At 47.8% G+C, this 22,440-nt stretch overlaps 1 protein-coding gene across 4 annotated transcripts in view; it reads left to right on the forward strand.

Annotated features, from left to right (window-relative positions):
* The window catches only part of Hspa12a (heat shock protein family A (Hsp70) member 12A), a 137,139-nt gene that overhangs the window by 94,629 nt on the left and 20,070 nt on the right, over window positions 1-22,440 (forward strand). For all 4 annotated transcript variants that reach the window (XM_042689121.1, XM_042689120.1, XM_042689123.1 and 1 more), the window contains 2 exons: window positions 18,412-18,497; window positions 20,056-20,183. In XM_042689121.1, coding sequence (XP_042545055.1) covers window positions 18,412-18,497; window positions 20,056-20,183 — 214 coding nt within the window. The remainder of the gene's footprint in view (window positions 1-18,411; window positions 18,498-20,055; window positions 20,184-22,440) is intronic.

Here is a 22,440-nt window from a genome sequence, read left to right on the forward strand (position 1 = left end):
CACTGAAATGAGAGCTGAGGCCTAGCCCAGGTGTGTGTGTGTTTGAATGTGTGCGTGACACACCCAGATTGCCAGGGCTTGTCTTAAGATGAGGGCCTGCATCCCTGTTCATATATGGTCATCTCCATGGGGGTGGAAGACACTTGTCCCAGAAGCTGGTTGCTTGGCACATGAGACAGTAGTGTGACCCTCAGAAGGGTGTGGCTTAAGGACAGAGGCAGGTCTTTGCATCTGCCACTGCCACCCTGCCTGGAGGCCCACCACTGGGGGATCTTTTAATCACATAGACCTAATTGGGCACCATGCTTCTTTAGGTTGAGTATGAATTGTCCAGTGTTTGCATTACAAAGACAGTGCCACTCTGCAGGTAAAGCTAAACAAGGGACCTTGAATTGTGTATCACATCTCTGACCATCTGTAGTGCTGCACGGACAAGGGGTCTGTGACCATCTCTGGCTCTGTTGGAAACAGTGGGGTCATTGGTCAGTGCTGTGTTTCCCAAGTTTGGCCTTTGGGCACTCAGCAATGGTCTATGATGAATGAAGCTAGGGGCCTTACTCAGACCACTGTGTGGTTTTTCATGGAGCTAAGTTATTCCTTCTCACAAAAGGTTTCTGCTGATATTCCCTTGTGCTAGAGGGCTGCATTAATAGCCTGTAGTAAATCACATCTCCAGACTCTTAATGTAGTCTCCTTCTGCCTGGATCTGGGACTTAGCCATGTGACTTGTTTTGGTTTCGAGGGCAGCAGCATACATGAAGCCAGCAGAGGCTCAATAATGCCCGTGTTAGTTAGCTAGCTTTCTATCACTGTAGCAGACCGTCGGAGACAATTAACTTACACAGAGAAAAGTTCGGTTTTGGCTTATGGGATGTTGAAAAGTGTTCCAGTCTATGACAGCATGGATTCATTGCTTTTAGGCCACTAGTGGGGTGTCAAGGGGCAGCGGAAGAGCAAAATGTGACTTTGTCACTAAGAGGCAGAGGCAGGGGGAGGGGTGGGGGGAGGGGAGGAAGGAAGGAGAGAGGGAAGGAGAAAGAGACCAGGGTCCTATAAGGACACTCCCCAGTGATCTACAATCTCCCAGTAGGCTCTGCCTTCTTGAAAGTTCTACCCCCCCTCTCCCCCAGTATCATTGCCCTGGAGAACAAGCCTTCAAAACATGGGCCTTTGGGAGGACATTCAGCATCTGAACTATAGCAGTGCCTGTCATTGTGTTGGGACTTGTCCACTTGTTCTTGGTTATTCAGGAGATCCTTGTTGTCCTGCTGTGGTGACACATTGTGGGGGACGGGGGGCTAAGGCCCCTAACCAACAGCCCAGGTGGGCACCAGGCAAGATCCAAAGCTATAGGCCAGTTAGTGCCTGTCAAGCCTTCACATGACTTTTAGTTGCAAGAGTTAGGCCCAAATGAGAAAAAAACCCATGTTGTAGAATTCTGTCTAAGTAAGTGGTAATCTTTAAACACTAAACTTTGGGGGTAAAACAACAAATTGGAGAGCAGTAGCTAACTGGCATAATTCTTTTTTCCTTTCATTTGTGAATTGAGTACACAGCAGATGCTAGGGTACCACTGCTGTGGTGGGACCCCTTTCCTCGGGGTTGCCCACCTGACTCTCAAAATAGAGGGCTTCAGTTGGCCCTGGAGAGAAGGTGGAGCATGGGATTGGAGTCATCAGACTGTATTCAAGGCAGCTCTACCTCTTGTCCATTGCAAGAGCTGTTTCATCCCTTGTGTGACTCAGTTGCCATAGAGCAGGGCAGTGATGGAGGGGGTAAGGATGTAGTGAGATGGCATACCCAGACTGTGCAAGGGATGCGGCCTCCACATCCCACACTTGGAGCTCTGACTGCTCTTTCTGAATGGCACTGGGAGTGTTATATATGTGCTGACAGGCAAGGCACACAAACGGACAGCTGGTGGATTTGTACATACACATATAGCCACGTGTGGTGGACAGAAAAACGGTTACCACTGATGTTCCAGAACTGTACGTCTGTCCCCTGGAGTTCATATATCCTGCTCACTAATGTTATGACTTCAGGAGGTAGCAGTCTTTGGGATGTGATCATGCCAAGAGACAGAACCCTCACACATGGGCTGGTGCCCTTCTAAAAGAAGCTCCCCAGATCTGCGCTGCCCCTCCCACTTCATAAGGACAGCGAAGAACAGACTCACCTCAGTTTCAGATGGATTTCTCAGCCTCCTCAACTATGAGAAAGTAATTTCCAATGTTTATAAACCATCCAGTTTATCATGTACTCTTCCAGCATCTCAAACAGACTAAGACAGTGTTCATACCTCAAGCCTCAGGACTATATTCATAATAAGGAACCTCACATGGCAGAAGGGGCTGTGCAGGTGTGATTATGGTAAGGACCTGGAGATGGGGAGATGGATTGCCTGGGAAGGCCTGTGTAATCCCAGGGAGCCTCATAAGTTGAAAGAGGAGGCGGGCAAACCTGGCACTGTTTGGAAGATTCAGTGTGTCTGGCTTTGAAGATGGAGTAGGGGACATGAGGAAGAGTTGTGGATGTCTCCTAGAAGTTGAAAAGACATAGCATGGCTTCTCCTCTGGAGTCTTGAGAGGAGCCAGCCCTGCTCACACCTCAACTTCATCCTGCTGAGATCTGTCATCCTGGTGAGCTCTGTGTCCATGACTCACCACTAGAGCTGGAAGAGAATAAATTTGTCTAAGCCATTAAGTTGGTAATAGTTCATTATATTAGCAATTGAGAGTTATGTTAATTGATAACCCCCATGCTGATCAGGACAGAGGGCAATTTCCTCACTCCAGAAAGTTCTCTGGGTCTCTTCCTAGTCCCTATCCACTCCGTAGACTAGTTGTGTGTACCTGTTCCTGAACTCTGCGTACATGGAATCCTGGAGTCCTCGTGCATTCCTGCCCAGGATCTTTTTATTTGAATTTATTTATTGTTACTGTAAAGGTGAAATACAGAGGGGTTACAGTTACATTAGTATCATATAACGAGTGAATTTCTTTTTGAACAATATCCTTCCTTTCCTCACTCTCTCCCCGTTTTTCCCTCCAGTCCCTTCCCACAAGTTATATAGTTCATTTTCAGCATAGTACCTCATAATACCGCTGCTGCATTTGTTCACCCTTTGTCCCACCATTTCTGTGCCCCCTGTCATCCTCCTAAAAACAGATAACTGAACAAACAAGACAGAAGGAAATGAAAACAAAAAGAACAACAAAGGAAAAAGAAAAATCTCTTGTTTCCACCTCCTGGAGTTCATTTCGATAAACATTATTTTATATGATCATATGCATAGCTCTTGTGCCCGTGTGATCCTCTCTTAAGCATCTCCTCCTTTCTGCCCACAGTTGGAGACCCTCAGCTGGCACCTGCGCTGTGGATCTGAGGCTGTTCTGTACCCTGCTCAGTGCTGGGGCTTTCTTAGTGGTCTGCCCTGTGATTTCCATTCAACCCTGCTAGTGGGACAGTTGTGAGCTCTGTTTATGGCTGTAGAAATGGAGGCCGGGGACATTGTCCAGCCAGAGCTGGTAAAGGGCAGCAGACCTTGGAATTCTGCATCGTCAGCCCCATTCCCCCATCCCTGGAGGAATGGCTCTGGGCTGTGCCTTGTCTGAAGGGCAGCTGTGAGGACCAGCACCTCCCATGGGAAAGAGGAAGGTCTTTCTGCCTGCAGACTGCACAAGATAGGCTGTACAATGGCAGATGGCTTCTCAGTTGGCAGAGCACGCAGGTCAGCTGGAGCAGGGGGTTGCGCAGGGGACAATAATAATGCGTAGCAGTCAGGGCCTAATGGAAGCAACTGATAGACTAGCATTGGGTCTGATCACAGGACATTACGGTCTGTAGATGACCAAGGCTGGGAGTGATGTGCTACAATTGGTGGCTAAAATGCACTCGTGGGTTGCATGTTTAGTCTCTAAACCCTTCTCAGTCACTAACCCAGAATGCCTCAGAGTGTGTCCTTGTCATCCAGGAGCTTTCCAGACTAGGTATGTGGAGAGGGAGAGAGGTCAGGCGGCCAAGGACTGGGAGAGCAGGCCTTTGGGTGTTCCTGTGACCAGCCCTACATTGTTTCCTAATATTTTCCAAGTCTGAGCCCTTCCTGTGGACAGCCTCCCAGGTCAGGTCAGCACATGGGTACAGACATTCTAGGCTCAGTCGAGTGTGCTTCAGGGAGTCAGCCTGGTCCCTCCAGGAGGATCTATGCAGAGGAAATGGTTGCTGATTGAGTTCCAGAGGGAGCAGCTGTTAAGCATGACAATGGAGAGGCTGTCCTGTATCCTGGGATGGGATGGGCCTATGGGATAGCACTAATGAAAAGCCAGACCATCCTGGATGGCCAAGACCTACTGCCTATGCCCAGCACAGACCACTGTGTGCATGCATGGAAATTAGTTCCCTGACCCCAAGTCTCACAGGGGCTATAACAAGGAATCATGGAGGCCACATTTCCTGAGCCTTTTCCTGTCTGTACAAGGCTATCAGTGTGGCCTCTGCTTGGCCCATCAAAGCACAGTACATGCATTATTTCCTAGTCTTCCTGTGGTTCTGAGAACTGCTGTCTACCTGCTGCTGCCTCTGCTTATAATAGTAAAGAGCTTGAAGGGACTCTGTATTTTTGTGTGGGTATGGGGGAGAATTGGGGATAAGGAATTTGAAGTTTGTTTGCTTTGTTCCTCCTCGACTTGTACACACCAGAGTTTTTGTTTTGTTTTGAGTGATATTGACTTGCTTTGAGTTGAAATAAAAAAACTTACCAAAATTTGGCGGTCAGTTTGCCTTCTCTGAGCTGGGAATCCTATTAAAAAGGAGAGGTGGGGGGAGCTTGTGTTTATTTAATTGAACTTTGTTTTTGATTTTCTAAGGAATTAATTTGAGTTGTTCCTTGAATCTATCATATTTCACTTAATACATTTGCATATATTTGCATACCACCCAACATATGTACTTACAAGTTTATGAGCTAAATCTAGCTTCTACATATAAAGGAAAACATGTATCCTTTGTTTCTCTGGGCCTGAATTACTTAAGATAGTTTTTCCATTTCTTTACAGATGGTACAATATCATTCTTTCTAATGGATGACTAAAATTCCATTGTATATATATATATATATGCCATATTTTCTTGACCCATTCATAATTGGAGAGGCATCTGGACTGATTCCATACCTTGGTTATGGTGAATAGTGCTGCAGTGAACATGGTTGTGGTGGTAGCTTTACTGTATCCTGATTTGTAGGTCCAGACGTGGAAGTGCTGTGTCATCTGGTAGCTTTATATTTCATTTTTTGAGGACCCTCCATACATACAGAGTGGTTGAACACGTTTACATTTTCACCAACAGTGTATTAGGGTTTGTACAACTACTTAACAGTAACTTAAAAAAAAAAAAAGAAGGGCAACTATAAGGGATAAAAGTAGAGACTTTCCTATCCTTATTTAGGGATATGGAAGAGGCCAAGATGGACAAAGGAGGGAAATAATTGAGGGTAACAGATGGGGTGCATATGATCAAAATATATTATGCATGTGTGAAAATGTCACATTAAAACATATTCCTTTAAACAATTTATAGCTGCCAAAAAGGGAAATATAAAATGTAGTTGCTTAAAATGAGTAAATAATTCAATTAGTAAAAGCTATATGTCCAAAAGGAGGAGGGTTCTGCCAATCTCATCACAGCTTCTTGGCCTTAGGGTAGTCAAGGACACTCCAGTAACCCCTGGCTCCTGTGGCTTGGTGCCTACCTCCTGCTCTGTGGAGCTAAATCCAATTTTTTTCTTTTGGTCGGTCATGGAACTTGAACTCTGGACTTGGGCACTGTCCCTGCGCTCTTCAGCTCAAGGCAAGTGCTCTTCCGCTTGAGCCACAGTGCCACTTCTGGTTTTCTAGTGGTTTATTGGAGATAAGAGTCTCAGACTTTCCTGCCTGGGCTGGCTTTGAACCACAATCCTCAGATCTCAGCCTCCTGAGAGGCTAGGATTACAGGCGTGAGCCACCGGCACCTGGCTCTAAACCCAATTCTATAGAAAGTACTTTTCTGTAGCCTTCATCATTTCTTGGGAATAGACTTTGAGTAGTTCAGGCTCTGGGAAAATGCTTCACTCAGTGATCTGCATTTATTTTACTTCCCTCTTCTGCTCTGGAAGCTAAGTATTCTATCTTATCTCCCTCAGAGGAGAGTCACTCTTGAAACTTTGCTAGGCATGCTTAACAGCAGCTTGACTTAGTAAAGTTTTATGTTAATCAGTAACTGGACCCAGTTACAAATTCTTTCTTTGTAAAATAGTGAATCCACCATTGCATGTTTTGTATTAGAAAAGTAAGGAGTGACTATGTTTGTAAGCTTCGGTTTTAAGTCTTAGGAAGTCTGTGAAAGGTATCCCGTCCATCCTGAGCCTTCTGTGGGGAGGGCCACCTGTTCTGAGTGTGGTATGGGCTCCTGAGGTTGTTTCTGCATCCCGGGCAGCTGCCACCCACCTCTCTTCTAGGCTGCAGTGGACAATCCTGGCTCATCTTTTAGTCTCTTCCAGTCTTTCTTGACACTTAACATTTTTGTTTACCTTCTGGAACCCACAGTTTCTGCCACAAGCATATAGTCGCAGTGTCTTCATGCTGGTGCAGATTGCCTTCCTGACAAGGTGGGCTTGACTACATCTTCTCCCAGCACTTGTTCTAGAACTTCTTACCTGATGGGTCAGCAGAGATGGCATCATGATGCCTGGACTTGGGGAGGAGGTACCATTCTTGTCTGGCTAGTGACTTCAGAATGTCTCAGGGAGAACTGAAAATACAGCCGTGGTTCACTCTGTGCCCAGGTTCTGACATTGTCAGACTAGAAGGTATCTGTTAGGAGAGGAAGGTATCAGGAGAGGCCAGTGCCAGCTGCGGCCTCCACCTTATTCCCAGAGTCAGAAATGAAAGGCTAGATTCAGGAGTGGCAAGGAAGGAGGAAGTTGTGAGCAGGGTGGGTGGGGCATGGGTTCATTCCCAGGCTAGGCTGTGGTCCCTAAGGCAGACGAAATGGGGGCCAACTGTATTTACAAGGCTGTTTCTACCCACTCTGTAACTGACACAACACAACACTTGGCATTTTTGAGGTACACAGTTAAGTGGATTTTAGTGTTCACAAGTTGGTGCAACCATCACCACCATCCAATTCCAGAACATTTCCTTTACGCTAGAAAGCACCTGGCACCCATTAGTAGTTACTACCATTCACATTCCATCTGGAGCTCATTAACTGGCAACTGCTCTTTACTGTAAGTTACCAGTGATACAGACTCCAGACAGTTACCCAGTCCTGGACCTTGTAACTGAACGTGGCTGAGGGAAAGGGCTTGGGTGTTGGAGACTGGCACTTGCTAGCTCTGTGATTTTATTTATCCTTCAGTAGTGGGGATGGAACTGGAGCCATCACACATACTAGGCAAGTGTTCTACCTCGACTCCACATCTTTAGTTCTTGTGTTTGCATCTTGTTTTTTAGATAGGGCTTTGCTGAGTTTTTCTAGGCTGTGTTCAAACTCATGATCCTCCTATTTCCACTTACAGTAGCTAGCCTTACAGGCATATGCCCCCATGCCTGGCTAGCTGTGTAACTTTAAAGCTCTTCATGTCTTGGTTTCTTCTGTTGTTAAATGGGGCTGATAAATTCCTATTTCCTACCTCATTAGGTTATTTGTAAGGATAAAGTAAGATGCATACAGTGTCTGCATTATTATTGTCTAATCTTCCTTAATCCCAAGAAGTATGAGTTATTACTCCTTTAGAATGGATGAGGAAAACCAAACTACTGAGAAGTTTAGTAACTTGTTCAAGGTTACACAGCTTTGTATCAGTTTTTATTTACAACTTGGGGAAGCCTGACTTTGTCTTGTTTACAGAAAAATGGAATGAATTGTCTCCCGGATGGGGCCCCTGTCAGGTGGGCGGACTTGGCAGTTCATAGAAAGTCTTGGGTGGAGGCTGCATCCACAGAATTGTGGCGATGGTAACCTCAGGTGTCGGCCTTCTCTTCTGCAGATCTTTCCCTCTTCCCTGGGCACCTGCTGCACAGCCAGAACATTACCTTCCCAGGAATCCACACTGAAGAACAAACTCATTCCCATGCCTGTCCCATGACGGGCATTAACCTCTGGTCCAGAGAGGGTTATTTCCCTTACTTCACTAAAAGTAGGGTGTAGATGAACAGTGAGACAGTGAGGTAGGGTGGACAGCATTGTCCACTAGGAGCAGCTAGTCACCGAGGTGGGATCTGACTCAGCCTTCAGACCGCTGTGCTTCAGAACACAGGCACAAGAACAGCAGCTGTGGCTCAAAGCCAGCGCTCTGTAGTGATCTTGCAGCATCATGAGCCCGCTTCCCACTCCACTTCCTCTCTTTTGCTCTTCTGCAGCTCACAGAGACATTGCCTGGCCTCTGCTTGAACTCCCAGGGATGGGCAGATCAGTGCTTTTTCAGGCATTTCCTTCCTTATTTTGACTATAAAGTCTTTCCTTTGACTGTGCTTTGGTGCAGAAATTTGAAAAATTCCCCTGCACATGATGTCATCCTTGCCTCGGTGGCCTCTGAGTGTAAGGAGATGACATCTCTGGGCGTGGGCAGCCATGTTGGGAGGTGTCCCACAAGTCAGTGCCTCTGTACGGTGCAGAAGCTGCACAGCTGTGTTGGAACAGTTCTTCCTCTAAGGAGCTCTGCAGAGGGGTTGTCAGTACTCATGCCTCTGCCCTGGCTCAAGGAGTTGGTGGTTTGTGTAGGTTCTTCAGGCTTGGGGCACATGGTGGGCTAAAGACATCCATCTCTCCCTGGACAAGGCGCAGTTTTTTTCTTAGTAGTGTGAGGTGAGCCAGATGTGACAGCTCTCCTGCTGTCGCCTCCTCTTCCTTCCACTTCCCCAAGGACAGATGGTGAACGTTTGGGAGGCAAAGAGTTCTCAGGTTGAGACCAACTTGGCAAAGAACAGCAGAGATGCTTTCTTTAACCCCAGAACAGCGGTGGCATCTGTGCCACAGCCACTGAGGGCAGAACCATCCCTGCCTCGTTCTCCATAACTTAGAGAAATCTAAACCCAGGGTTCCCAGAGGCTCCGGCAGGTGCGATCCTTTCCCTGGAGTGAGAGAGAGTTTCTTCATTGACCTGTTCCATTTTAAAATGGGAAACTGGGCTTGCTCTTAGAAGACAGGACACTGAGGTCATGGCCACATGGCTCACCAAGTGGTCCTTGGTTCCGGAAGTGCCCCGTGGTACACAGGCAGCCGAGTGGGAAGACAGGGCCAGACGGTCTCTCAGTCCTGGCAACACCACCCCGTATGTTTCCCATCATGGAGCATTTTCCTGAAGGCTCCATTTGCCAAGTTTCTGTCTGGTGGGAATTTTTAGCACAGATTTACAAGCCTGGAGAAGCAAACTGTAATGGAACTACATTTGCTGACCTTGTACATAAGTGGAGGGCTTTGCCTGTCCCACGGTCTCTCGCTCAACAGCAGCTCCACCAGTCTTACCATGACAATGATGATGGCGATGAGTATAATACACGGGGAAATGACAGCTGTCATTTCTTGCGCGCTTACTATGCACCAAGTTCTGGAGGTATTATTGCATTTCTCCTTCATAGCACTTCTATAAATTATCTCACTGGGATCACTTCACTTTGTGTCCTAGGTGAGAAAAACGAGGCTCCAAGAAGTGAAATAGCTCAGCCAAGGCCATACAGCATTTGAGTTCTGGCTTCACCTGTGTGCTTGTCCTTTTAGCCCCTGTGTCTTCACAGCCTTTAGATTTTGAAGAAGCAATGGCTCTTGAAATGGAGGCCCTGTTAGCTTGGCACCCAGTGAGGAATGAACCTGGAATCTCTGGACCTGGAACCGAGATGCCAGCAAGGAATGGTGATGCCCAGCCTGGTGATGGTACCCTGGCTTCCCCCACACTATCTGTGCATGTGTGAAATGGAGTTTACATTTACATCTGCTACTGTTTGGGTCCCGGAGCTTATGTGTTGGAAAGTCAAGTCTCCAATGCGACAATGCTGAGAGGTGCGGTCCTTTTAAGAAATGATGTCATGAGGGCTTGGTCCTCCTGATAGGAATAATGCCAGTATCCCAGGACTGGGTTAATGTTTGGAGAAGTGGGGTTCTGATAAAAGGACGGTTTTCTCTCTTCCTGTCTTAGTCCTGCTCTTTTGTACTCCTTACTTCTACCATGGATGAAGGAGCCAGAAAGCCTTTGTTAGATTTACCTCCTACAACTTGGCCTTTCCAGCCTCCAAACTGTAAGAAATAATCCCCTGTTCTTTAAAACTTTCCAAGTCTCTGTTATTCTGTAACAACAGCACCAAGTGGACGGAGTTAGCATCTGTCTCACCTGTAAGAGACCTCATGCTCCTTGTAGTGCAGGGTGCATCAGGCTTCAAGTCGGAGCTCTGTGTCCAGGTGGGAGGCACCCTGACTGGCAGTGTGAGCTGCTGCTGAACTTTCTAAGCATCGCTTTTCCCATCCAAAGAATTAGAGTAATGGTGGCACCTCACGGCAGGATTTCCTGCCATGCACTGTGAAGTGCCTCGTTCAGTGAGAGCTGACCGTGATCGCTTTTCCAGTAGATGGCTGCATTTGCATTTTTCTAATAATTTCAAATTGGTTATTTGAGTTGGAATAATCTTGCAGACAGACAGAGGTATTTGAATCCATGAAGGAATTCAGAAGATGGTGGGTGGAGCTGTTACTCCGTGTGTTGACGCACAGTGGTGGAGGCCTGAGGTTGTCAGTTTTCCTTTCATGCGAGGAAGGCAGGCCTGAGGAGACGTGAGGAGCGGCCCCGGGCTCACCTCTGCCCTCTATGTCTGACACGAACGCTCTTTGTCATTGAGAGAAGCCAGTTTCTTGTCCAGTGGGCCCACTCGGGTTCTGCTGCTGTTCCATAGCTTCCCTGCTTCTCAGCCACGCCCAGACTGCCAGATGTGATGCACCTGCCATCCCAAGGCTAAAGCTGGGGTCTGAGTGTGGGGGAAACCGTTCACGTGCTAGGTGCTTGCAGGAACACGGGCACCTCCTTTTAGGCTTCTTCGTATAGAACAAAGTGTATAGAACAAAATGACATCTGCCATCAATGTCTCAGCTCACTGTTACTCTCAGGATGAGAGTCAAGGGAAGGTGCCAGAGCCTTGGCTGAGACTTCCTGCCCCCCCCCCCCCCCATGACACTGGAATCTCAGCTCTTCTCAAGGACAAAACTAAGTAGGAATCCCTTGGTCCTTAAAGTAAGATGGCCTGCCTCTCTACAGAGGCAGGATCCCATCTCAGACACCGGGAAGGGCCTCCAGTGACGCTTCTTGCTTCCTGAACATCCGGGGCTAAGTCAGTCCCAATGACAGTGAAATACACAAGTCCTTGCAGGCCCACAGGGGCAGCCAGGCCGGTTTCCTTTCTCCCTCATAAGCTGAGCGTCCCACACCGGTGTCTGGGCCTCTGACTTGTGCCTCTGGGTGTCCAGACACTACTGAGAAACATAAGGGAATGCTTTCCAGACGACTAGCACCTCCTATTCACCCCATAGATGACCCCAAGATACTTCTGCCCATCTGTCTTCTCAGAGACTGCTCGGTGAGACAGGACCATGGCTTATTTTATCTCTGATTCTCCAGCTCTTAACATGTCACGGGCACCAAAGGGATGGATGGATATATGATAGATGGATAGATGGACAAACATGTGACAGACAAGACAGGTGGGTGGATGAATGGAAGATACCGCCCTGTGTCACGGGCCTGGCTGAGCCCCCCATTCAGCCTGCTCTTGGTGCTGTGGTTTCTGCCATGGCAAAGGCTCATTTCCATAATTATTATTTAGCATTTGGAGAGTGGTTATTTTATACTCAGTGTTCTTTGTAGTGAGTAGGTCTCCCTGTTCATGCCAATAAAATTTCCATTTACTTTGGACATCAACCATGGTGATTAAAAAAAAAAATAAAAGCCCATGAATTATTTACTGAAATGGAAGTTCGCCTTACGGTAATAATGCATTAGTTCAGCTGGCCATGGAGCCTGTTATAGGGTAATAAAAGATTTTTTATTCTCCTTCTTCAAAGACATTTCCCAGTAACCTACACATGACCTTGAGCTGATCAATTTTCAAAGATGACACTAGAAGGGGAACATATAATAGAGAAGAAGGAGGGATTTTTTTTTTTCCCTCAAGTAGTTTGATTTAGGCAACTGTCAGCAAATACCTTGTCATCTCATGGTGCATAGGAGAATATATCTATATATCTATATAGATATAGATAGATAGACAGATAAATATATGTCTATATATATATGTGTATATATATAGACATATATGTTCCTTCTTTTTTTGGTCAGTTGTGGGGTTTGAACTCTGGGCCTGGGCGCTGTCCCTTAGCTCTTCAGCTCAAGGCTAGTGCTCTACCACTTGAGCCACAGCACCACTTCTGGTTTTCTGAGTGGTTTATTGGAGGTAAGAGTCTCATGGACTTTTCCTGTCTGGGCTGGCTTTGAACCGCTATCCTCAGATCTCAGCCTCCTGAGTAGCTAGGATTCTACCAGCACCCAGCCATGTGTTCCATTTTTTTTTTAAGTGTGAGGACTGGACCTTTAAGAAGGCCAGCTAGAGAGCTTCTGTCTTCATCTGTTGTATTTAGGGAGTGGGATCGATACTGCCCTGTCTCAGATCTACTATTCTGCTCACAGCCATTTGCTGACTAATGTCTCCTGCAGAGAAGAACAAGCAAGTCAGTTCATGAAATTATGATGTTCTTTGAGGTTCTATTAGCAAGGTGTTTTATGTTAAGAACATCTGCTTTGATTAAGGCCACTGGAACTGGGAGCACGTAAAAGCGGTCTGAATTCTGCATGTCTTACATTTCATAGCTGGAAACCAGATCAAAAACTAGCATTCCAATTGTTTTCTTTCCTTTTTATTTCTGGCGGTGCTAGGGGTTGCGCTCAGGACCCCACAATCGCTGGGCAGGTGCTTTGCCACTTGATCTAGGCTCCCCAGTCCCTTTTGCATTCATTAGTTTTTGAATAGGGTCTTGATTTTGGCCCAGGCCCACCTGGACTGTGGTCCTCCTGTTTATATTTCCCATATAACCAAGATGGCAAGGGTGTGTCACCACACTCACTTTTTATTGGTTAAGATGTAGTCTCACTAACTTACGTAGGCTGTCCTCAAACTGCTCTGCCTTCCAAGTAGCTAGGGTTACAGGTGTGAACTACCCCATGTGGCTCACCTTTAAGTTCTTCTATCACGGAAACAAGCAATGAGACTAAACCCCCCTTCCCACTCCGCTCGCCTCAACTCTGGTTCGGAATTCTAAGCAGTCTGGTCAGAAGACTTGTTGACCTAGTAATCCTTTTGTTTATGTCTTCTACATTGCTGTAGAACATTTACATTTATTTGCATTCATTTTATTCTGCAAACGTTATTTTACTTTTTTGCTAATAGCTGCATTTGAACTCTGGGTCTTACACTTGCTAGGTAGGTGCTTTGCCACTGAGCCATGCCTCTAGCCTGCAAATATTATTTTGAAAAGGACTTGGTTGAAGAATGCCTTATGGGTGGGGTCTCTCCATGTTAAAGAATATCTGTAAATACCTTTGTCAACTTTGTGTGTGTGTGTGTGTGTGTGTGTGTGTGTGCGCGCGTGCGCCAGTTCTGGGGCATGAACTCAGGGCCTGGGCATTGTCTCTGAGCTTCTTTTGCTCAAGGGTAGCGTTCTACCACTTGAGCCACAGCACCACTTCTGCCTTTTTCTGTTTATATGGTACTGAGGAATCGAACCCAGGGCTTCACGTATGCTAGGCAAGCACTCTACCACTAAGCCACATTCCCAGCCCAACCTTTTTTTTTTTTTTAATAGTCACTAAACAATTTGTCTGCAATTCTAATTCTACAAGACTAAAATGCTGTTAACTTACAGGAAGGTAATGACTTAGGGGGCTCCCTACATAGAGAAAGCTCCCCCAAGCGCAATCAGAGTTCTGTGGTTGACAGTTTGCATTTTTGAAATGCTCTGTGCTTTTTCTGAAATGGTGACACATGGCATCATTCTACTATGGTTTGGAGATGCTATCCCTGAAGACTACTGGGAAGTGGTAGAGCCATTAAGAGATGGAACCTACTGAAAGGAAGGGAGGTCACTGGAGGTGTATCTTTGAAGGAGAGGGTGAGACCCTGGTCTCTTTCTGCTTCCTGATGGACATAAGGTTACAAGTCTCCACCAGATACATTGACAGATACACTGTACCCCTACAGGCCCCAGGTCACCTCGAGCCACATCCTTTCCTCCTTTTAAGTTGCTTACCTCAGCTATTTTGTTCCAGCCCCCGAAAGCTTGACTGAGACACCGTGTCTGGCATGGGATGTGGGGGTGATGTGGTGCTTAACACGTAAGATGCTTTGGGTGGTCTTCATACAAACGGATATTCCGTATTTTAACTCTCTCCTGTTGTCGTTTAGCTTTTGTCTGTCAATACTCAAAGAGAGATTATTAGATAATACTAACCTAACCCAATTTTATCTCCCTATGCTGGTCCTAAGGCTTAGATTCCGGGTCTGGACACTAGCACTGTACCACTTGAGCCACAGCTCTACTAATAGTTTTTTTGGTTAATTGGAGGTAGGAGTCTCACAGACTTTCCTCAGGCTGGTTTTGAACCCTGAATCCTCAGATCTTAGCCTCCTAATTAACTAAGATTATGGACATGAGCCACCTGTGGCAGGCCAACTTCATTGACCTTTTTGTGTATAATCCTAATTACTTATGGAGCTTGAGAGATTTCAGTCAACCTGCCAGAAGTAACCTTTGTACTGTTAACATATTGAAAGAGTAGGGAACTGTTAACATATTGAAAGAGTAGGGAACATCCAGCCCATTGGCCATATAAGGCCAGAGAAATTATTTGGTAGATGGATGGCTAGACTGACACATACTCTTCTCATTCTTCTCATTGGCTGTCATCAGCTGTCCCCAGCTATATTGATGATGTTGTAAAACCCATGAATGATGTTATACAGACCCAACTAAAGACTGCTCACCCATGCTTTTAGGTGGGCTTTTCACACAGAGTTCTGAGGACTACCTTGACATCTGAAAGAATGAAATATTTAGGATTAGCCTGAGCACAAATGTGTCACTACAGGCTTGGTATTTTCCTGTGCTGCGTGGTGGAATTCACTGGTGGATTGCCTTTGATTTAGAATACTGGGTATATGGCGACGGTGCGCACACTGTGCCAATTTCGAATGGAAGGAGTCCATGAAGTTCAGCTGCGTCTAGGCCTAGGAGTGATTAGCCAGTTAGTGGTTTATTTAACACTGCTCCAGAGGCAGTGGGGGTGGGTGGTAGGGGGAGAACCAAAATGCTCTTGGTTTTTGCTCCCCAAATACCCCAGGGTCTCAGGAAATGTTTAGTGTGTGGCTGGCGCCATGCTATGTTGCAGATCAGTAGGCTGACCCGGGACGTGCTCTGAGAGAGACGGGAGTGATGGGATAATTAGAGCCAAGCAACAGCAGGGCGGATGGATTGTGTGTGGATCGTAGCACGTTCGCTAACTGCCAACACCAGATTTTCTGGGCAATTAGATGTTTGGTTTCTTCCAAGGCCTTCTGTGCAACTGTGGACACATGGCTGCAGGGCTTGCAGGTAGCAGGTGGCATGAGGGCAGCTCTCTGGGGTCAGTGGCCCCTCTCCAAAGGCTGCCCTGGGGCCGAGAGCAGGACAGAGCCGTCACCGACAGGAGGGAGCATCAGCTCTCTGGGACCTGTTGTGGAAGAGCAGAGTTTCCCTGCTTTATGTGATCAGCAGATCGGGGAACTGAGTTCACATCTCCACTCTCTTCAACAGCCAGGAGCTGTGGGTACTGATAGCAGTAGGAAATAGTACATCCTCCCAGGTGAGCAACTTGAGTTTTTGATCAAGTGTGTATCACATAAACCCTTCCCTTTTAACTGTTCTAGTAGTTCTTTGTTTGTCAGCATCTTTGCTGTATTTTGCTTTAGTAGCACAAGGTGTCATGTTGATGGGCCATATATATGCATTGTACCTTGACCAGACTTACCTGTCCTCTTCCTTATCTCTCCTTCTCAAGCCAATCTCAGCAGTCTTCACTGTTCCATTTTTACAAATTTACGTAAACCTATTTTGACTACATGCACCTTCCTTCACTCTCCCTTTACCCTCCCCCTTCTAATAGCAACCAGAACCTGTTTTATATTCCTATCATTTTTTTTTTTTTGTCTGTCATGGCACTGTGTCTAGCTCTTCAGCTCAAGGCAAACACTCTACTACTTGAGCCATGGTGCCACTTCTGGTTTTCTGGTGGTAAATTGGAGATAAGCATGGACTTTCCTGCCCAGGCTGACTTTGAACCATCATCCTCAGATCTCAGCCCCCTGAGTAGCTAGGATTACAGGCATGAGCCACCAGAACCCAGCCATCATTCATTTTCTAAGTGTAGGTATTGTAACCATTTTAAATGTTCAGCTGAGTGGCATGGATTATATTCACAGAATTGCACAACCATCACCACCATTTCCAAACTTTTTTCTCACTTCAGTCAAGAACTCTGCCCTTATTAAGCAACAACTCCCCCTTCTTTCCTCCCTCTGGCCCAGCTCCGGATAACTTCTAATCTACTTTTTGTCTTTATGAGCTTGTTTATTCTGGACATTTCATGTCTATTATAGAATTATGTAGTATTTGTCCATTTGTGTGCAGCTAATGGCCTTCTTTTTCACAGCTTAATACTATTCCATTGTATAGATACATCATATTTTGTTTATTTATTCATCTGTTAATAGACACTTGGGTTGTTGTCATGAATATTCACATGCATGTGTTTCTTTGAGTCTCCACCACCAGTTCTTTGGGATATGTAGGATCAGATTGCGGGGTCTTATAATAATTCTGTATCTGAATTTTTATGAAACTAAAATATTTCCATAGCAGCTGCACTTTTGTATAGACCTGTCTGTGCCCAAAGCTCTGAGTTGCTTCTTTTGTCAACACTTATTCTTTTCCTCTTCTTTAAAAAAAAAATTATAGTCACGCTAATGGGTGTGAAGTAGTATAGTTCTGTATTTTTGATTTGTTTTTCTCCAATTGCTAGTGACATGGGGAATCTTGTCATCAACTTACTGCCCGTTTGTATGAGAAATCCCTTTGCCCAGTGAGTTGGGTTTTTGCCTCCACAGCGGTGTGGCTTTGCTCCCCTGTCATGTGGAAGTTGGAGCTGAGCCTGATTGGGAAGAGCGGCTGTGGGCCTGACAAGGAAGGGGTCTCCACATTCACTCTTTCCTGCTTCCTTTCACCCTTTGGCCTTTTTGGGACTCACTGCCCTGCCACTGTGGGAGTCCCCAGTAAGTAGGAAATGGCGTAGGAGCCCAGGATCAAAGCAAAGGGAGCGGGCAGCAGAGGTGGGTGTAGCTGCTCCTTGGGCTCCCTCAGAGGCAGGTCGTTCTTTCCCGGACATTGCGGGTTGTGTACTAAGTGAGCCCCTCCGCCCCCGTGTCCTGGGTCTCCCAAGTGCGCTGCACCTGACCTCTGTCTCAGAGGGACTGCTCAGTTCTCTGCTGCTCTGGAGCCTTGCCAGCCCTGGGCAGCGGGCACGAGGGCACCGGGGACATATGCTGCACTGCCCAGTGACAGTGTGTGGCTTCCCCTTGGGGACCCCTTCCTGGCAGGAGAGCCGCTCAACTCAGAAGTCTCTAGAAGCATCTGTGTTTGAATAATTGAGACGGCTCTGGGGCAATGGGCAGCGCAGTGCTGGTGCTGCCTTGTTCTTGGTCCTTCTGACCTGGGTCTCCCGTGGGCCCCAGCGGCAGGGACGGGGTTGCTACTGCGGCTGCCTTTTTGCTGTGATTTTTGTACACATGGATGTCAAAAGCCATCGGTGTCACTGAAGAGATGAGTTCACGGTGCTCTTTGGGGCCTCCAAGCCCGAGTGAGGAGCGCATCTGTCTCGTAGGACACAATTGCTACCCTGTGGGGGCAAGTGTCCCATGCTCCTCCTGGGGAGCTGAGGGCTGTGGATACTGTTCCAGAAAACACCTAGGAAACCGGGCACGCCCACCCAGGTGCTTCAGGCTCCTGTTGTCCACGGGGCCTCAGCTAAGCACCGGCTCTGCAGAGATGTCAGCCAGAGCCTTCGGATGACACAGCAGCATCTCCAGCCTAGTTGGGGGTCAGGTGGCCCGGGAGAGGCCTGGTAGTGGATGGAGAAGAGCAGGTGCTGGCCTGGATGCAGACCCTGGCTGGATCGGGACCTGCCTGTGAGGACACATTCCCTGGTTTTTGAGAAGCCACGTGCCTGGGTCACAGAGCTCTGCCAGCTACTCTCCTGCTCCCTGGTCAGCCCTTCCTACTTCTAAAGAGCTCTGTCTTTCCTTTCAGAAACAGCCCCCACATCTACGTATTCATCTCCTGCCCGGAGTCTTGGGGACACAGGAATAACACCTCTCTCCCCTTCCCACATTGTGGTAAGACTGTGTGTGTGTGTATGTGTGTGTGTGTCTGTGTCTGCATCTGTGTGTATGCACTCATGCATGCACACTTGCACACCTGCTCGCTCAGGTCAGGCTGCTGGAAAGCCCCACGCATCCACTGGGAGGAGATTAGGAGATAAAAGCAGCCCTGTGTCAGCCACAGGAGCCCTGACAACCCCCCTGAGCCTGGAAGGGAGCCCTGGCCCTGCAGCTCTGGAAGACGCAGGATCCAGAGATTGCAAACCATCCTCTCATTTCTGATGCAGTGGCTTCCTCCACTGCAGTGGCCAGCATGTCCAAGGGCCTGTGGCAGGGGAATCGCTTTCTGCCACGGTCGGCCTGTGAGAGAAGACCTGAGCAGGATTCGCCTGCAGGCAGGGGCTGGAGACTGGGCTGTCTCTCCCCCCCTTCCCTAGACCCTGCACTACAGGGAGATACGGCAGGCACGGGCAGCTGTTCTCAAGGGTGCATGGAACCTGCTGGAATAAAGCACTGGAGAATGGAGTGGCTGTGCATGAGACCCTGCTGAGAACTTGGGAACCACCACTCAGGAAGGAGGCTAGCAGGTTTTCATGTCCTCAGAGCTGCCCACGGTCCTGCGTCCTGGAAACTCTCTCCATCCTGGGCAAACTAGGAGGGTTGTTCACCTTGGCTAGGTTCTGTGGTCTTCAAACACTGCATCTAGTGGGAACTCTTAGGTGGGGGGGTTAGAGGTTTGTAGTAATGTCCTCATTTCCTGCTCCAGCCAAGAAGGCCAAATACAAAATATGCCGTTTTTGCTGGGCGCCAGTGGTACACACCTATAATCGCATCGCAGTACAAAGCCAGCCTGGGCAGGAAAGTCCCTGAGACGCTTACCTCCCATTCAGCACCTAAAAAGCCCAAATGGAGCTGTGGCTCAAGTGGAAGCATGTGAGCCTCGAGCACAAAAGCTTAGGGACAACACCCAGACCCTGAGTTCAAGTCCCAGGACCGGATTATAAAAAACAAAAAAGCTGATTTTATAATTTGGAGTTTTCTATGTTGCTTAAAAAGAAAACCACAAAAGCAATGGAACCTGGAGTGGCCTGCCCCAGACCTGGGGCTCAGCGGGGTCAGGCGGGGTCAGGCGGGGTCTCCGTGTGGCCACACTGCTCATGTGGGTGGAATGCAGCACAGATGGAGAGGGCACTGGGAGGTGCGATGGGCAGAGCTGGCAGAGTGCATGAGGCCGTGAGGCCAGCTGCATGGGGACCCAGGGAGGTCGCGGGGTGGGGGGTGGGGGAGACACGGAGCTACCAGGCTTCTGCCCAGTGACCACATTTCTGTAATGAATCATTGTATGCACCGTTTATTAGAGAAGCAGGAAGGCAGTGCCTGCTGCCCTTGCCCTCCCAGTTTCTTTCTGCTGACCAGCAGCGGCCCAGGGATTCCCCCAGGGATGCCACGTGACAGACTTGAGTGGAAACCTGGGGGCCCCTCAGTCTGCAGCGAGTGTCCAGCTGGGCAGGGTGGAAGTGTCTTCCTGAAGGCCGCCAGCCCCCCACCCCAGTGCATTACTCTGTATCTGCAGAATGACACTGATGCTAATGACTCAGAACAGCAGACGTTTCTGGTGGTGGTGGCCATCGACTTTGGAACCACCTCCAGTGGCTATGCCTACAGCTTCACCAAGGAGCCAGAATGCATCCACGTGATGAGGTGAGTGCCTTGTGGGGTGGGGTGGACTTGGGGGCGGGGCCAGCCACTGGGCTTATGCAGAACAACTCCAAATTCTGGTCTAGCTCAATCCAGTGACCCACTGGGCCACTTTGAGGAGCCATTTTTTCTCCCATCTGTCAAAACACTGGTTTAATTCTGATTTAGTTGGTGTGTATAGAATAGTTGAAATCTAGAAGAGTGATTTCCTGGTATGTCCTGGGTAGGAGGGGCCAGGAGACATCTGTGATGCAGGTGGTCCAGGGGCTGGTTTGGCCATTTTCTGTGTGACTTTAGGCAATTGTTGAACCAGCTAAACCTCAGTTTCCTCATCGGTGAAATGAGGATAAGGGTAGAGCCTGACTCATGTGGTATCCATGCAATTAAATAAGATTTATGTGCTCAACACATAAGAAAATGTAGGCAGGGAAGTGGTTTAACACCAGTGGGTGTAGACACCACCAGCTGTGGTGCCAACAGCAGAAAGCTCTGGGCTTGTGAGGGTGAAGCTCAGCACAGTGGCCCCACAGGTTAGGTTATAAGTTACCCCCAGGCCTCTGGGGGCCTCAGGGGTCCATGCTCCCTTCGTGTTTCTAATACACACAGCAGCCTGGTGGCTCTCAACCCCATCACCCCCAGGCTCCAGCACCTTGCGAGGACACTGATCTGTCCTGGCACCAACATTGACTGTCAGAATCTTAACCTGTGACTTTCCTATGGTATCTGTACCCCACCCCCAAGCTTAGGAAGGCTGGGATGTATCACACCCATTTTCCACCTAGGGGACCTGCTTTAGCTGTATCGTAATTGGCATTCCGTTGACTTTAACTGAGTGATTGTGGAATTCAGTGATCAGATTTTAGGTAGTTTTCTAAAGTGTCTCATACAACACAAGTCATCATAAAAGTGACTCTCACCAAACCTTGATGGAGCCCCTACTTTCTCTGAAAAATCAGAGATGGCGCAGCCAGAGGTCATTGTCATCAGAGGCTCCAGAGAATGTCTGCTCACTAGGAAATAACAGAAATCCAGTTCTACCACCACATGGCTCCCAGGCCTGGATGGTCCCTTGGATTGGACCTCTGTGAGTCAGAGGTGCTGACAGTTCTGTACAGCCCCCTGAGATGGAAAACCCAGATGGAAACATAACAGGAATCTATTGGTCAGCTTCCAGCTAGTTCTAGGAAACACTAGTCCCTGGGATGGCCAGGCAATGAAAATAGAGAAGAAAGAGTGACAATAACTTTGAACTTGTTTGCAGGAATACTTACAAGGCAGCGCTGTGTATGGCTCAGGCCTCTGGAGACCTCATCATCTCAGTGCTGGGGCTTTGGAGGAAGGTTGAATTTTGTTTTTAATCAGAGTATATTAACATAACCATCCTACAGACAAAGGTTTGAAGGGGAAGCTTAATCTCTTGCATTTAAATGGGAATGAAGGAATAGGAATTTGAAGGGGGAAAAGCACATGAGGTCATTATCTACCGTGAATGTCTCTGTAGACAGCAGTGACAAGTTCCTTTGTGAAACACAGTGTGCCAGAGCTGCTGCCTAGCTTAAGAATTATCCCTGTGTCACCATATGGTCTCCTCAGGGACCCTGTGGCCTCCAGGCTAAAGGTTTGCATCTTGGTGGAGCTTGACAGGGAAATTGTCAGCCGTGATTGATTGATTCCAGAGCCATCTGAGCGCCAAGCCTTGTTGGCGGGTGGCGCTTAGCTGATGGCTCTTAGCTGATGTTCCTGCTCTCACTTAAAGATATGATGCCTATGGATCATGTCTGAACCAGCCTGGAGTGTCCTTTGAAATCTACTTGTTCTGCACTTCTTCTGGTCTCCCTGAGTCCTGCATTCTCTCTTCAACCCCACCAGCTAGCACCTCTGCCTTCTCTGATCTGATTCCTTCCCCGGATCCCTTGTTTCTGGCAAGTTAGGCAGAATCTATGCCTCTGTTCAGTTCCTACCTTGTTTCAAACAGACTCAAGCCAGCTCTATACGTCTCTATTTGCGTTCAGTGCTGACAGATTAAAAACAGACACAACTACATTACACAGCAGACAGAGTTATGTGAAGGCAGAGACATCAATCTTTCATCCTTATGTCACCAGCATATGGATAAACATGGACTTTGTTACTGAGCAAGAACCTGGCACTTGCCCCTTCCAATTTCCCTCTATCCCTCCATTTCTCACTCCCTTCCCCCTCCTTCTTCCCCTCCCTTTCCTTCTCCTATCCTTCCTCTCTTTTCTCTCTCCCCCTCCCT

This window comes from Dipodomys spectabilis, unplaced genomic scaffold (assembly GCF_019054845.1).
Source record: "Dipodomys spectabilis isolate Male_0828 unplaced genomic scaffold, ASM1905484v1 ptg000125l, whole genome shotgun sequence".
Taxonomy (NCBI): domain Eukaryota; kingdom Metazoa; phylum Chordata; class Mammalia; order Rodentia; family Heteromyidae; genus Dipodomys; species Dipodomys spectabilis.